Here is a 16,869-nt window from a genome sequence, read left to right as displayed (position 1 = left end):
TCTTCTTCTTTCTCTCTGCATCTATCCATCAATCTATCTCCTCACTCCAAATAATAATAAAATAACAAAAATGGCTGCCGAATACGATGGCATTCTGTTGGGAATGGGAAACCCACTTCTCGACATTTCAGCCGTTGTCGACGATGCTTTCCTCACCAAGTACGAGTGATCTATCTCTATTTCTATCTATATCTATATCTACGATTCTGTATCTATCTATATATCTTTTATGTTTGCTCAATACCCGGATCTGAGCTCATTTCACTCTGATCTACAACTAGTATAGTTATATAATTATGTGTGTGTATCATTAGATCTATATTGTAGCTACAGTGCCCTGTTTTTTTAGACTACTAAATCTGACTTTTTGGAGTATCAATTTTATATTATTTATTTGATCGTATTTGTATAATTATGTCGCCTTTATAATAATAATAATAATTTATTATTATGCATCCCCAAAGATATTATACTAGAGCATCCCCAAAGATAAGAAGCTTATAGAAGTTTTTTTTTTTTGTTGGCACCTTATAAATCCATTAACTTGAACCTTTATAAAAAGTCATCTACTCCAGTGGTAGCTTTTTCTGAAGTTTTTTATTTTATTTTTATTTTTATAAATAACCTTGATTTGAAAAAAGCTTTTGCTCTATAGCTTGATTATTGTCAAGCTTTTGACAAAAAAAGCTTTTCGTCAATCTCCATTGGAGATTCTCTAATAATGAGTGGCGGGTCTAGAAAAATAAGGTACATACATATTTCGATTAGGCCACATATATTTGAGTCAAAGATTCGTCTTTTTGGAATAATTCGAATGAGAAAAACCTCATTATTTGCTAGCTCGAAATAACCAAGTCACAAAATCATTTCAAGTTGATTTACATTTTGAGACTAGCTTATTTTTATTTTTAGTGTAACTCTGATTTAACGATTTTAAATGAAAGTTTGCTCTAAATTAATATGTATGTATACTAGATATTAACAATAGGATTATATACATGTACATATATACAATGTGTATATATTAACATAATCAGTAATGATTGAAATTGAGGTAAGAAATGATCCCACAATGCCTTTTACAAAAAAAAAGAAAAGAAAAAAAGAATTATGTTTTCATATGTTATATAAAGATATATAGACCTGCTATAATTTTTATAATCAATAACTCGACCAATGATAAAAGTCTCTTAGTTGTTCGAGCCTTGCAGACACACTCAATTTTAGCATGAGGGCATTTATGTAATTAAGCATTTAGATCTTCATTTATTATTGTAAACTTTGCTAATATCTATTGGGTTATAGAGGGCATTTGCCACACTAATCAAACAGTACATCCACCCCTGCTAACAACTAATATTTCCGTTCAATAAAAAAAGATATGTGCTGATGTATATATATTGTAGATGATTTTTGGGATTATTGAATTGACTATCAATTGTTTTGCCCTTCTTTTTCTACTTTTAGATACGATATCAAGCTCAACAATGCTATTCTTGCTGAAGACAAGCATCTGCCAATGTAAGTGTTATTTGCATACCATGGGGTTTTACAAGCAGCTACAAAATTGTTTGATCACATATTATATATTTCACCCTAATGTTGTTTTTGTATTGGTTTTCTTGGTCTATTTTTATATTTGATAGGTATGATGAGATGTCTTCCAAATACACTGTAGAGTACATTGCTGGAGGTGCTACTCAGAACTCAATCCGAGTTGCCCAGGTACTAGCTGCATTGGTTGTATATTTGTGGATTTATGATTGTGAGACACCCATTTACTGTTTTCATATACCGATTTGCAGTGGATGCTTCAAGTTCCCGGTGCCACAAGCTTTATGGGGTGCATTGGAAAGGATAAGTATGGGGAGGAGATGAAAAGGAACTCAAAGAATGCTGGTGTTAATGTAATAATTTTCTTGCTTTTGATTTGTTTGAGGTCTTGTAGGTGGTGTTTTGATTTTCATTTAAGCTGCGTTTTGGGTTATCGTTAACTTGTTGACAATGCTCATATTTCCATAAAGTTTGGATGAATAGCTTTTGCTCTAATTATCTGATGATTTAGGATCAAATAATCAGTTTTTATACTAGCTACAACCAAACTGGTTATTAAATGGTAAATTATAATGACATTTACGTTTTCTCACAATGCATATTTTGTGCTTTTTATGTTTCAATTTTTTTTTATTGTTACAACGTGAAGCCTCGAAAACTATCTCCCATTATGACTTTTCAGAATCACATAAACGCTTTCTAAACACACATCCAAACTATCCCATAGTTCATTTTCCACCAGCATTAGTTATATTGTGTTCTAATGATTTCTGTTTATCAGGTGCACTATTATGAGGATGAAGCTGCACCAACCGGTACATGTGCTGTTTGCGTTGTTGGTGGTGAGAGGTTCGTAAATATTTATAGCATTTGTTTTAATATTGGCATTTACTATCATTTTTGTTCATCACATTATTCAACTTTCGCTTCATCTTAAGCTCAAAATGCTACCTGCTTATACCAAGAAACATATATTTGGTGCCAGGTCACTTATTGCCAACCTATCTGCCGCCAACTGCTACAAGTCAGAGCACTTGAAAAAGCCAGAAAACTGGGCTCTTGGTACTGATTCCTGATTTATGTTTTAGTTATTCCTGTGTTTTAATGCATTTTGAAACTTGTTGACATTGAACCGTTAATGGCAGTTGAAAAGGCCAAGTACATCTATATTGCTGGATTTTTCCTTACCGTGTCCCCTGAATCAATTCAGCTTGTAGCTGAGCATGCAGCTGCTACTAACAAGGTAAAAATGATGATATAATGCAACCCTGTATAAGTTTAAGCATCTTTTGACCGATCATTAACTTTTTTTCTTCTGACTTTGTTGAAACCTCTAGGTCTTCACGATGAACCTTTCTGCACCATTCATCTGTGAATTCTTCAAGGATGCTCAAGAAAAAGCCTTACCGTGAGTTCAAACATGCTGATGTTTTTTAAAGTTATCTTTCATACTTGGAAATTGCTTATCATTTTTGCAATAAATAATGCCAGGTATGTTGACTATGTCTTCGGAAATGAAACAGAAGCAAGAACATTCTCGAAGGTTCATGGTTGGGAGGTAAGAAAATAATCAACTTTGGTAGTTGAACATGATTGATAAAAGTATAGATTGGTACTAGTTTTCTAACTTAATAAGAAAATAATTGTTTTTCTTCCAGACTGATAATGTGGAGGAGATTGCCATTAAGATCTCCCAGTTGCCAAAAGCATCAGGAACACACAAGAGGATTACTGTGATCACTCAGGGTGCCGACCCTGTGGTGGTTGCTCAGGATGGAAAAGTCGCTACATATCCCGTCATCCTTTTGCCAAAGGAGAAACTCGTTGATACCAATGGAGCAGGTTCATATCATTCTTAGAATGAAATTACCTCTATTTTCATGCTGATTGTTGCTTATTGTTTGTATGCCCAATTTGTATTCAGGCGATGCATTCGTTGGGGGATTTTTGTCTCAATTGGTTAAAGAGAAGCCTATCGAGGAATGTGTGAGAGCCGGCTGCTATGCATCCAATGTGATTATCCAACGATCTGGTTGCACCTACCCAGAGAAGCCCAACTTTAGCTAGATTATATCCATCTTCGGCCTTCCAAAGTTTCACAATGTGCCGTCTTCCAGTTGAATGTGGTGGGGCTATTTTTCTGTGCTGCCTTTTCCGCGTTGTGTTATCACTATTATCATTCGATTTGCATTCTTATTAGCCTCCTAAACCAGATTAGTTGGTAAAAGTTGGGGTATTTTGAACTACTATACATGTCTAGTATTTCTGCTTCGGTTCAATTTCAAATTGCTGTTTATTTTTGAGATATGAGATATGTTGTGATGGCATCTCAATTTATGTAATGCAGTGATTAATAAAATATGTAGTACCGTGTGATATGTTTTCTACTGCAAAACGAATCTTTCCAACTTACACTAATCAGACCAGAGTACTCGGATGACTTTGTAACCGTCTCAAAATTCTTTTAGGGCCCCTTGAGTTTTATTTAGCCTATCCATCTTATCTAAAGCTTTTGTTCTCAATTCTACTTTGAAAAATAAAGCTATATATGAGAAATCTATAGCAGTCAGAGTCAATTCAAAGGTCTAAACAGTTTGGTATTGTGTCATCGAAGTATCTCAAACTCAAAGAAGTAAGATTTTACCCAAAATATAAAGAGAAGATAGTTATAACATATGTGGAACAAATTTGGCCGGAGTCAAAGCACGTGCCCGTTTTCTTAATCTGATCACTATTCTCAGTTCCAAGAGTTGTCACCACTCGTTTATCACTCACAAAATTATGAAATTAAAAAACAAAATAAGTTCTAAATAAAAACAAGACTTAAAGAAAGAACAACATCATACTCGTATATAAATTCATAGGTCGACCATCATATTAATTTCCATGATCAAATTATCTTATGATAAACAAGTTTATACGGAGAATTTTGTCAAACAATTAATGTTCGAAAATATGGTATTTAATATATTAGAATACAACAACAAATTTTTATTGTTAGTTATTTATGTCTGGGTAAAATATATTCTAGGTGAACCTTTTACATACACATATGTTAAAATTTTCATATATATTATAGAAAACATGTTACCGCATACCATAAAGATTATTTCTTCCGGAACAATACTCGGATAACATATCTCAAATAATACTAAAACTGAAAGTATCAATTTTCGTGCCAAACTTTAAACTATGTTTTCACTTTTGAAGTAAACTTGAATTTGATTAGCGGCCCAACGGGCCTTCGTCTTTTTAGGGTGTACATTAGTCTATTAAAGACAAGTTGTGTAATTTCTAATAACTTTTTCCATTAGAAGCTGCCCAATGGGTTCGTTCGAGGTGGACGGACAAGTCCACACCATTGGGTGAGACTCGTCCCCAGTTCGTTCCCACCATTCGTCCCTCCATTTGGTTCTTCCAGGGGATGAGTTGTTAATGTTTTTTGTTTTTTTTTTTAATCTTAACGGTTAAATAAGGGAAGAAGACAAAAAAAAATAAAGTTTCAAAAGATGGCAAAACAGGTCCCTCTAATGGTCTTTTTAACCAAAACAAGTTCAAAAAAATGACACTTTTAGTCCTTAACGGCTAGTTTTTCTAAATTCCTATATATACACTTCCATTTCATTAAAATTCATATTAGTCTTTCATATATTCATAAATTCCTCACTACTATACATAGACACATTTTCGATGGTAAACATGACTATCCGTGATGCAAAAATGGGCATGCAGAGTCACATGCTTAACGATGACACACACAGGACTGAAGTTAGCAATGTGATTCAGAGCACCACATCCAACAAGGTGGCTTACACAACCGAAATCGGATGACTTGAAGCTGAAGGTCGGATTCGTAACGCCGTCAAAGATGAGTATCTTATTTATCTTTGACAGAAGATCGATTCGTTGAATCAAACCATCTGAAGGTCGGATTCGTAACGCCGTCAAAGATGAGTATCTTATTTATCTTTGACAGAAGATCGATTCGTTGAATCAAACCATTTTTCAGCTTACCGCTTCCACTACCACTTTAACCGCCACTCTAGACCACGCGTTATTCTGGCAAGGTGCTGTCAGTGGTGGTCGTCTTGATGATTACGAGACTGACCTTGGGGAGGAGTACGCATCTCCTCAACCCGGTGACGCTGCTGGGTCTCCTGAACCATATCGATACATTCATCACAACGACGGCGATAGTACGGTGGACTCGGACTATTCCGAGTGTTAGTATTATGTTTTAGGGTTAATTATTGTAAAACAAATAATAAAATGAAACAAATAAGACAAGATCTTGACTCTTAGATCATGATAAAATTAATGCACGGAGATTCACATATATATATATATATATATATTGATGCACGATGATTTTCATGATGCACGATGATTTATTGTAAAAAGAAAACCTATTGTTTTACATGTTTAACTTTAATACTTGTTTTATTCTACATAAAACCTTTATAAGTATTAGAGTAAATTACACTTTTCGTCCCAGAATATTTCAATTGATGTCCTTTGGCCAAACGGTGTTAAGTTTCAGCCGTTAAGTCTCACACGTGCAAAACACGTGAGGGACTGAACGTGCAAGACGTGACAAGTTCAAGGACGAAAACTGAAATTTACTTTATCTATTGTCATCATCTTCATCTTCTCCGGCTGAGTGGCCGAAAAATTCGTCGGAAAACTTAAAATGCCGATATCTCACTCGTTTTTTCGAATTAGACCACGCAACCACCACCAAACTTCTCAAAATTAATTTCCGCACTAATCCTAACCAAAAGATTTCAAATTCAACACTTGCCATAAAACTCAAAATAAGTTTTCTAATACAAAATGAATGCAGGGTATCCGGACGGTTCGTGTTTTCTTTCACAGACCAGATTATGAAAACTGTGCAGCTGAAACCGATTGTTCTTTATCTGCTTTTGAAGGTTGGTTTTTGTTTTCAAATGTGATTTTTATACCCAACAAGTAAATCATTGGTCATTTATATTCTCATCATATATTTCATTTGTAGATTCATTTCCTGCAAATCTTGCTATAACCGAAGCAGAAGCCATATATGATTAATTTCCAAGATCAAGATCCCTGTAGTTGACATAAGCTAAAATAAGTTAAAATAAGTTACTACTATTAATTATGGAGAATATATTTTCATATTCAACACGGCAGTTCGTTTTCCGGCGAGATTTTGAGTTTTCCGGCAAGTGTTGAATTTGAAATCTTTTTGGTTAGGATTCGTGCGGAAATTAATTTTGAGAATTTTGGTGGTGGTTTCGTGGTCTATTTCGAAGAAATGAGTGAGATATCGGCATTTTAAGTTTTCCGGCGAATTTTCCGGCCACTCAGCCGGAGAAGATGAAGATGAAGATGATGACAATAGATAAAGTAAATTTCAGTTTTTGTCCCTGAACTTATCACGTTTTGCACTTTCAGTCCCTCATGTGTTTTGCACGTGTGGGACTTAACGGCTGAAACTTAACACCGTTTGACCAAAGGACGTCAATTGAAAAATTCTGCCAACTTTAAGGTCAAAATTGTAAGTTGTTCACTTAGGGACGAAAAGTGCGAAACGTGCCAATTTTAGGGACGAAAAATGTAATTTACTTTAGGTATTATGTAATGTTGTATTATGTGTTTTATTATTATGAAGTGTGTCTTTAGTCTTTATTAATATTCTAATATGTATGTTTTAGTTTGTAAAATAAAGTGAAGTATGTGTTTTATTAGATTTTGTTATTTTTTTAGAGGGTTAAGTGTAAAATTTAGATAAAAAGATGGAATTAAATAAGATAAAATGTCACAAATGGTCCCTGTGGTTGGTCATATTCGTTTTTTGCCCCTTGTGCTTTTTTTCGTTGCAAACAGTCCCTATGTTTTCTATTCTCGTTGCTACTGGTCCCTGCCACTAACTTCTGTTAGTTTTGATTGTTAATTCCGTCACATGCATTGCACATGAGGGTATATCGGTCTTTTTCGGTCTATCATTTTCTTCATTTCTATCAATCATCATTGTCTTCATGATCATCATCAAGAAGATAAGAACCCAACCCAGATCACATAACTTAAAATTTTGTTTTTTAATTATTCAAAATCCAAATATATAAACATGACAAAACTATAAATTTAAACAGAATATAACAACTAACAAGCATACACCCTTTCCTGATCTTTCATCAATCATCAATATCATTAACTAAAATAGATCTAAAATATATATTCCAAAGATGTACCAAAAAAAAAAAAAAAAACTAACAATAATAATAATTTTAGAAAACTTATAAATTTTATCATAAATTGCAGTTGTAGATTTAAAAAGGTCAAGAAAAAGTCATAAAGGAAAAATAAAACTTTCAAATAGCATCCATCCTAAATATATCTCAGATATTAGTCCCAAATCCAAATAAAGACTTCTCACCATGGATAAATCCTAAAAAACCTCCTGCCATCGTCGAACAGCCAACTCCAGGGAATGATGCGAAGATCCCTATTCCAAACCTTATTTTTTTGTTTTGAATACCCTTCACTTTCATGGGCTCATCTTAGGAGATCCAATACAACAATACTCAAACTTAAAAAAATATGCGTATGAAAATATTTAAGGAAACCCAATTTGGGATGTGTAGATAAATGTAGATATAGGAATATTTTGAAGTAGTGTTCTTTTTGGAGAATTAATACCGAAAGAAAAAGGTAAAGTATATGAGTTCATTGAATTGAGATTTTTTTGTTTGTTTAAGGTATAGATACAGAGACATATATACATACAAGTATATATATGTATTGTTAACTAAAAGTTTTTTTTTTTTTATCAGATATAGTCCCTGAACTTACTATAAGGACGATTATACCTTCATGTGCATTGCACATGAGAGATTTAACGATATAAACTAACAGAAGTTAGTGTTAGGGACTTCTGGTAACAAAACTGAAAAATCCAGGGACTGTTTGTAACGAAAAAAAAGCACAGGGGACAAAATGAAAATATAACCAACCACAGGGACCATTTGTGACATTTTCTCATTAAATAATTAATGATTCCAAGACTAATCTTTGAGTAATGAGTATATTAGGTATGTTTTGGAGAGATTGTAAATATTTTTTGCTAATGTAACGCTGATAAAGACTAATACTTTAAAATGAGGGTTAAATATTGGAAGCTTTAGAGGGAGTTCAATAATGGCAATTCGCTCATTTCTAATGTATTTTTTTTTTTTAACTATTTGCAAAAGGAGGGGGACCATAATTAACATTTTATGGTTGTCAAATTAACATTTCTAACGGCTACAGAAAAAAGATCCGAGGGAAATGGAAAGAGTATCTGAAACACAAATTCTTAACCCAAACAAAACCAAAATATAACCTTTTTTTCCCCAGAATTTTAGGAGTTCTAATGCTGTAATTAAGGAATTGAAGAAGAAGAAACATCAATCGATTAATGACGTTGTTGAAAACATCATGGGTAGGGGGTCACAGTGGGGGGATGGGAGATGATCATTCGGGTGACATTGATGCCATTTCGAGAGATGAACGTCTCTCGTCCGTCCACAGCATCCGTAGCGGTATCCTTCCTTCCCTCGGTGCTCAATCTACTCGCTATGTCAAACTCCGTCCCTTCACCATTAACCCTTTACATCGTCGTTACAGGTCAATTAATTTCTCCCTATTTTGTTTTGTAATAATCTTGCATGCATGCGCGGGGTGGCCAGATTTGTGTTATATATATATATATGAGGTTAGGGTTTATACACCAAAGCTTGGGTGTAGAACTCCTCACATCTTGTTTTTTTAATCCATAAAAAGCATGGGGCCAAGCATTTATAGATATATTAAAAAATTAGTATGTGAGGGGTTCGACACCCAAGCTTGAATGTCTAACAGCCACATACTCCATTTTATATATATATATATATGAGGTTAGGGAGTAGGTGGCTGTTAGACAACTAAGTTTGGGTGTAGAACCCCTTGCATCTTGATTTTTTAATCCATAAAAAAACATGGGGGCCAATCATTATTATATATATATATATATATATAGGGGTGGGTTATTTATAGTACAAACATTTAAAAAAGTACAAAAAGTACATGTCTAAGTTAACTCACACATGCTTGTTCCTTCCATCTCCGACCACCACCACCACCACCATGATCATCTCCGACCACCACCATGATTCTCCGGCGACGGTGACCATCTCCGGCGAGACTTACACATGTGTAACTACAACTTACACATGTGTAAGTTAACTTTCCGGCGAGAATCAGGTTCGTTTTCGGGTGGATAAGGTACGGGCCAGAGGCCCTCATCCATTCTAAGCTGACCGTCAAGGGACGCATATGGGAATCGTATGGATTTGATGGGCGGCGATCCAAGAGATGGTGACGGTTTGCTACGGTACGGGCGAAGCCCTTGATGCCGGCGCCGTGGTTGGGGTGGTCGGAGATGATGGTGGCTGGTGGTGATTGTCTCGCGAAGAAAAAAACCTAGAAATTTTAGACCCTAAAATGCTAAAAAAAAAGTTGTACTTACACATGTGTAAGTTAGTTACACATGTGTAACTCTCGCCGGAGATGGTCGCCGTCGCCGGAGGATCATGGTGGTGGTCAGAGATGATCATGGTGGTGGTGGTGGTGGTCGGAGATGGAAGGAAGAAGGAAGAAAAAGGAGGAAATACCTTGTACTTTTTGTACTTTTTTAAACCCTTGTACTTAAAATAACTTTCCTCTATATATATATATATTAAAAAATTAGTACGTGAAGGGATCTACATCCAACTTAGGTGTCTATCAGCCATATATATTCACTTTTCTCTATATATACACACACATTAGGGGGAATCATAGTACATTTGATCATATATATAATTACATGTGTTTTTGCTTGGGCGTCTCAAGCGTTTTAAGAATCTAAAGCGAACTTTTGAAAGATAAAGTTATTGATTAGAAATTTAGCGTGTATTAGTACTCGGCTATCCTAGACTTTATCACTTGTCTTGAAAGCAATTTAAAAACCCGGGTTCTTGAAAATGGACTTGGTCTTGTCCTTGAAAAAGAGCTTTTACATGTGCATACAAATATGTGGGCACAAAGCAGTAGTTTTAGCAGTAATACCTTGAGACACTCATGTTGTTTAATTTTTAAATGTAAATGTGAGCTTTGATTTACAGTTATCCTTGTGTAAACATTGTGAAGTGAAGGTATTTATGTATATATTTTTGTTTAATGTATGCAGACTTTGGCAGGGATTTCTAGTAATGCTTGTGTTTTATGTAGCATGGGTTTCACCATTCGAGTTTGGATTCTTGGATGAACCAGACCGTCCTCTCGCTATAACTGATAATGTTGTCAATGGATTTTTTGCAATTGACATTGTTTTAACCTTCTTTGTGGCATACCTAGATAAAATTAGTTACCTACTTATTGATGATCGACGGTTGATTGCGTGGAGGTATTTAAGAACATGGTTTGTATTTGATGTCATATCCACAATTCCTTCTGAAATTGGTCGGAGGATGTTGCCCGAATCCCTCCAACCTTATGGCTACTTCAATATGCTTAGACTTTGGCGCCTTCGAAGAGTTGGTGATATGTTTGCAAGGTAAAATATAAAGGTATTTTTGTTGTTGAAATTTATAATGGTTGAATCTAATTAATAAGTGTGTGTTGAGCTCATGAATGTACATTGTTTTGTTTCCCTACTTAATGACTGTTTACACTTTGTAAGTGGGTAAATGATGTATTAGTGTCATATGTCCATTGATTTTTTAACGAAAACAATCATGTGTCAGTAGCAATATCATTGATTTTTTACTTATATGTCAATTTGATTTTAATCACGATAAATATTAAATTTCTGTTATTTGATATGCACGCTGTGTAATTATCAACAGATTGGAGAAAGATCGTAACTACAGCTATTTCTGGGTTCGATTGGCCAAGCTTCTTTCTGTAAGTATATGTATGTATTGCGTTTATTGCTGGAAACATGGTTCGGTCAAAAGCGTTGGGTAATGGGTCAGGTTGGGTTGACCTGACTTGACCTGTAACACTTTTTGTCCAACAACTGTTTAGATTCTTGTAAAAAAGTTAATGGGTTAAAAATCTTTGCTTTTCAAAAAGATTTGGTTGACCCATGGAGATTTATGCTTTAAAAGTACAACCGGGGCGACATTCAACACCCATTAGACCCTCTCTTTCTAAGCTAACTTTCTTATAAACTCTGTATCTGTGTTGTTTGTTAAAAACGAATTGCAGACAAGTTGGTTGATGCAGCCTTTGTGTCATATTGTAGGTTACTCTCTTTACAGTTCACTTATCTGCCTGCATTTTGTATCTTATTGCCCACCGTTACAAGGATCAACAACTTACATGGTTTTCACTATCCCCTACCGACATATATAAAGAAAGTTTAACCAAACGTTATATAGTATCAGTTTATTGGACTACTACCACAATCACCACTACTGGCTTCGGTGATATACATGCTGTCAATTGGAAGGAAATGGTGTTCAGCTCCTGCTTCATGCTCTTCAACATGGGCTTGAGTGCCTATTTTATTGGAAACATGACCACCTTAATTGTTGAAAGAACTGGTCGCACAAGGAAGTTTGTAAGTAATTTCCCCCGATATATAACTGTCATCAAGATGTGGTTGTATATGAACAGAGATGTGATTTTTTTTTTGTGTATTGTAGAGAGAGACAATTCAAGCTGCATCAGGGTTTGCACAAAGGAACCACCTCCCTCCACGGCTACAAGATCAGATGCTTGCTCACTTATGCTTGAAGTACCGAGCTGACTCAGAATGGTTGCAGCAGCAAGAAATTATTGATCTGCTGCCAAAAGCCATTCAATCAAGTATTTCAAATTTTCTCTTCTATGGCCTGGTTGATCAAGTATATCTATTTAATGGTGTATCAAATGACACACTGTTTCAACTGGTAAGGACCAGTGCTGTCTTTTCCACCTAAGTGTAGTGTAGCTTCCTTTCTTAAACAAACATGTCACCTGTATGTATAACGTATGTGATTCTCTCACGACAGAGAGCTACCATATGGTGTCAAATGTCAATTTAAGAAAGTATTCACTCCTTTTTAAAAGTCAATCTGTAAAACTAGATGGCAAGATGGATGCATGGGTGATGGCTCATTTTCTATAGAGGTTGGAACAGGCCAGCCTTGGTTCTGTTGACCCACTGACACTTTTGTAGTGTGTTGTTATAATCTTAATTTTCTAAATAAATTTTATCTTTTGAGTATACAAAAACAATAGTCTGACAATAACACTTTCATCTTTTAAACAAACCTTTTTAAAAGGTTGTGTGCAATTTAACTAGGCTTTGGTGAGTTTTGACCCGTTCAACCTGATCTCAGCATCTTTGATTCTTTAATCCATGACTAACCCATTTAAGATGACAGAGCCCACATAGATATAGGCGGATCAAGAAGAAAATTTGAAGGGGCACACAACTAATAATCTTATCATGTCTACCTTTTACCGTCTTATGAGGTCAAAATATCTTTACTTACAACATAAACATTAACCATCCAAAACATTTTGATGGAAATTACTTACACTGTCCCAAGCTGTCTTCGTCCTTGCAGTCCATATGAGCTGATCCAGAAAAACTTGAAAGGGAGGCAAGATTAATGGTTTTTATTGCCTCAACCTTTTATAGTTGTCTTATAGGGTCAAAATGTCAAAATTATTTTCCTCAAAAACATCACACATGGAAAACATTATGGAGGCGCCTATGCTGCACCGAAGCTGCCCACCAATATTGATTGCATATGCATATTTTTGTTGCATTGTTATAGGTATCCGAGATGAGAGCCGAATATTTTCCACCCAAAGAAGATGTGATATTACAAAATGAAGCTCCTACAGACTTCTACATTTTGGTGTCGGGTGCTGTGGTAATTTTAACCTCTTTGTCCCTCTTTATAAGAAAAGATACATCCCTGGAATGGGGGTTAAAGCTAGCCCAATTAATTCAAAATTTCTTGTTTGATCAATATTCAAACAGTTTTTGTTAAACAGCTTCTGAATTGGAATTTTGACACAGGAGTTAATTTCTCGGAGAAGTGGAGTTGAGCAGGTACTTTACAATATGGCATATATCCTTTTTACATACCACGATAAGTTTTCGTTAAAAGGATTCTATAAAGTTACAGAAAAGCTGTGTTTTAAAATAGTAGAAACTTATGTGCATGTTTGTAGGTTGTTAGAGAATTAAAGACTGGAGATGTGTGTGGTGAAATAGGTGTGCTTTGTTATAGGCCACAAATATTTTGTGTTCGTACAAAACGATTGAGCCAGCTTCTAAGATTAAATCGCACTCAATTTCGGAATATTATACAGTCAAATGTTGCAGATGGCACAATAATCATCAGCAATCTTCTACAGGTATGTTGGTGAATTTGGGTTTTGGCAGGGATTTATATATAATTAATGCCCCATTTGTTTTTTTTTCTAAGAGGTTGAAATCTGAATCTGAATTATTGCTTCTGAAAGTTTAGAGGCGGTTCATAAAATCATTGTAACGTCTTGTTGTTTTTATAAACTAAGCACAATTGTCAATTTTACTAATAACTATTCGTTAAAAAAATGCATGTTTATTCAAAAACTGAGTAATCTTATCGCGATAAAATCTCAATTGCATTCCTTTTTGAAACATATTGTACATTGATTAATACTGTTCATATGATGCAGCATTTGAAAGATAAAACAGACCCTATAATGGAAGCAGTATTGGTAGATACAGAAAATATGTTGTCTCAAGGAAGGATGGATGTGCCTCTTAGTTTATGTTTTGCGGTATCAAGAGGTGATGATGTATTGCTACATAAGTTGCTTAGACGAGGTGGTCTCGACGCAAATGAGATGGATGGCAGTGGGCGGACAGTTTTGGTATGCGTATTCTTCATTGTTATGATATTACCGACTCTATATCATTTTTTTGAATAAAATCATCTTGAAGATTTTACGCATCAAAACGAGAATTTTGATGAGTTTCAACCAGTTTGATCAATTTCCCTTTAAAACCTTTTTTTTGCCCGTGTTACCCAATATAACCAGAGTTGACCCATCCAAAAGTATAGCATAACCAGAATTTTGACCAGTTGAAGTTAAAACAATAACCAGAATTGACCCATTCAAAAGGAAATGGGTCAAAATTGCCACCTCTAAATTTTAAATTCAAACGCTTTTTGTGTTTACTTCTACAGAATCTTGCAGCGGCGAAAGGAAATTTAGAATGTGTGCTTTTACTTTTAGATTATGGAGCGGATCCAAATAAAAAAGGTATCTTATGATAACATATTTCATTAATTCCGACTAGCACTGCTAGAAAATTCACATCCTGTTAGGCAGTAAACAATCATAAACCGTATCCTGTGTTCTTTCATTCCATTTGTGTTCGTTCATGAACATAAACGAAGGTACATAAACAACTCCATTTTTTAACAAACAAACATTAACACAGTTTTATGCTTGTCTATCCGGTTATGAACCAGTTGCTAAGTTATAGGAACGAACATGAACAAGGTTATTTTCTTGTTCGTTCAGTTTATCTATAGCCACACCTGCCAGTACTTCAAGTCTTTAAAACTTTAATGATGTATCATTGATATATGCGATGTACACTTGCAGATTGTGAAGGAAATGTTCCACTGTGGAGTGCAATTATCGGGAGAAATGAATCGATAATTAAATTACTTGTAGACAATAGTGCAACTTTAACTTCAGGTGATGTAGGCGAGTATGCTTCTTATGCAGTGGAACAGAACAGCATTGATTTGCTGAAGGATATAATCAAACATCGTGGAGACGTGACAGTTCAAAACAGTATGGGGACAACAGCACTACATAAGGCCATTTCAGAAGAGAAAACTGAAGTAGTCAAGTTTCTAATCAATCAAGGTGCCAATATTGACATGCCAGATGTTCATGGGTGGACCCCTCGGGATCTGGCAAATCATCAAGCACATGAAGATATTCTAGAACTGTTTCATAGTGTGCCTGCACCTAAAGAGAACCCCATAAGCAGTAAAACCAAACTTGATGGTGCAACATATATTAAGAAGTACAAGAGCGAGCCCAGGATGTCACATATGCCCCCAACTGAAATGTCAAGGATCTCATCCGGTGGCATGCAAGAGGTCAGGAAAAGGGCCGATGACTTCAGTAACTCGCTATTTGGGATTGTGTCATCTGCTAGCAGGAAACAAAGTGCGGGTAAGCATTTTCTATTGTGAATAAACATTTATGTTAGACGGGGACAAACGGGTCAGTTGGGTAATAGCTGCAGGTGGGTTTGGGTTGAAAAGGGTAATATTTTTCACAAGATACAAGATAAAAAGAACATAGTGAATTTACAAACACTTAACCATGTACAAATTGCACCCTTTAATGTATGAACACTTTCACTCGAGACACTGAAACTTTTTTTACCTATAAGGAAGCCGGTGCATGGATTGACATTGACATTTCTTTGTTGTGATATATGGTATGTGTATCTGATATTCAACAACTTTAATTGTCACATTTTCATTGTTTCTTACCTAATGTGGCAGAATTGGGATTCATGATATCACCACTACCTATGTTTGGCACGGGTGAGCGAACGCATCAAATTGCTAGAGTAACAATTAGTTGTCCCGAGGTAAACAATGAAGCAGGGAAACTAGTACGTCTTCCTGCATCTTTGCAAGACCTATTAGATATCAGTGCCCAAAAATTTTCCATTTATCCGACAAAAGTTTTCACTAAAGAAGGAGCTCTTATAGAAGATATACAAGTCATTAGAGACGGGGATCATCTCATTATTGCTAGCGACAATTGGGTCCGAAAGTAAACTTAAAATGTACCGACTGACTGGCTTTCCATGTTTGAAGCAACCAACAGGCACATTGACCCTTGCTAGGAGTTCTTCATGATATTTTCATTTTTCACTTATCAGGAAGAGATCATATGGTAAACACGTGAACAAGATAAAATGCATCTTGTCGAAATTATAGATACGCACATTAGATAAGGATTTGGGTTGGTTGTTTAGATGAAGTTCTAGCTTACAAGTAGCGACTTAGTGTAAAGTTTCTAGAATACTGTACACATAGTTAGTGAAATACACGGTGTTTATTAAGATGAGTTTATGCACATCGGTTTATTTTATAAATCTGATTTATTTTTAATGATGGATGAACTCATTCAAGCAGTATTGCTTCACCAATTCTATTTTCTGGAAAAGAGAGGGCTGCATATGTTAAGAGTGTGTGTTTTTGTTCCTATGAGATTAAAGTTGTTACAATACTGAATGAT

General features: G+C 35.2%; 2 protein-coding genes across 2 annotated transcripts; both read left to right on the top strand.

Moving 5' to 3' along the window:
* On the top strand, window positions 1-3,949 carry LOC122610087 (adenosine kinase 2). Its single transcript, XM_043783077.1, has 11 exons — window positions 1-159; window positions 1,468-1,521; window positions 1,647-1,725; window positions 1,806-1,907; window positions 2,336-2,403; window positions 2,540-2,616; window positions 2,700-2,797; window positions 2,892-2,962; window positions 3,046-3,112; window positions 3,213-3,396; window positions 3,479-3,949. Exons 1-11 carry the CDS (start codon window positions 71-73, stop codon window positions 3,619-3,621), a joined length of 1,032 nt encoding a protein of 343 aa, XP_043639012.1. The 5' UTR covers window positions 1-70; the 3' UTR covers window positions 3,622-3,949.
* Window positions 3,950-8,965: 5,016 nt separating this feature from the next.
* On the top strand, window positions 8,966-16,625 carry LOC122610088 (potassium channel AKT1-like). The gene is made up of 12 exons (XM_043783078.1): window positions 8,966-9,201; window positions 10,784-11,149; window positions 11,442-11,499; window positions 11,843-12,160; window positions 12,246-12,491; window positions 13,368-13,466; window positions 13,616-13,648; window positions 13,771-13,956; window positions 14,263-14,460; window positions 14,778-14,853; window positions 15,202-15,786; window positions 16,125-16,625. Exons 1-12 carry the CDS (start codon window positions 8,993-8,995, stop codon window positions 16,403-16,405), a joined length of 2,655 nt encoding a protein of 884 aa, XP_043639013.1. The 5' UTR covers window positions 8,966-8,992; the 3' UTR covers window positions 16,406-16,625.
* The last annotated feature ends 244 nt before the right edge of the window (window positions 16,626-16,869 follow it).

The sequence above is a fragment of the Erigeron canadensis genome, chromosome 8 (assembly GCF_010389155.1).
Source record: "Erigeron canadensis isolate Cc75 chromosome 8, C_canadensis_v1, whole genome shotgun sequence".
NCBI classification, from domain to species: Eukaryota; Viridiplantae; Streptophyta; class Magnoliopsida; order Asterales; family Asteraceae; genus Erigeron; species Erigeron canadensis.
This window is presented reverse-complemented; position numbering and strand designations above follow the sequence as displayed.

Excerpts from the sequence above, each read along its gene's own strand:
- LOC122610087 (XM_043783077.1), top strand. The coding sequence starts at position 71 with ATGGCTGCCGAATACGATGGCATTCTGTTGGGAATGGGAAACCCACTT. Across the intron at positions 1,522-1,646 it reads GAAGACAAGCATCTGCCAAT|GTATGATGAGATGTCTTCCA; the intron begins GTAAGTGTTATT and ends TATATTTGATAG. Across the intron at positions 2,798-2,891 it reads ATGCAGCTGCTACTAACAAG|GTCTTCACGATGAACCTTTC; the intron begins GTAAAAATGATG and ends TGAAACCTCTAG.
- LOC122610088 (XM_043783078.1), top strand. The coding sequence starts at position 8,993 with ATGACGTTGTTGAAAACATCATGGGTAGGGGGTCACAGTGGGGGGATG. Across the intron at positions 12,492-13,367 it reads ATGACACACTGTTTCAACTG|GTATCCGAGATGAGAGCCGA; the intron begins GTAAGGACCAGT and ends GCATTGTTATAG. Across the intron at positions 13,957-14,262 it reads TCATCAGCAATCTTCTACAG|CATTTGAAAGATAAAACAGA; the intron begins GTATGTTGGTGA and ends CATATGATGCAG.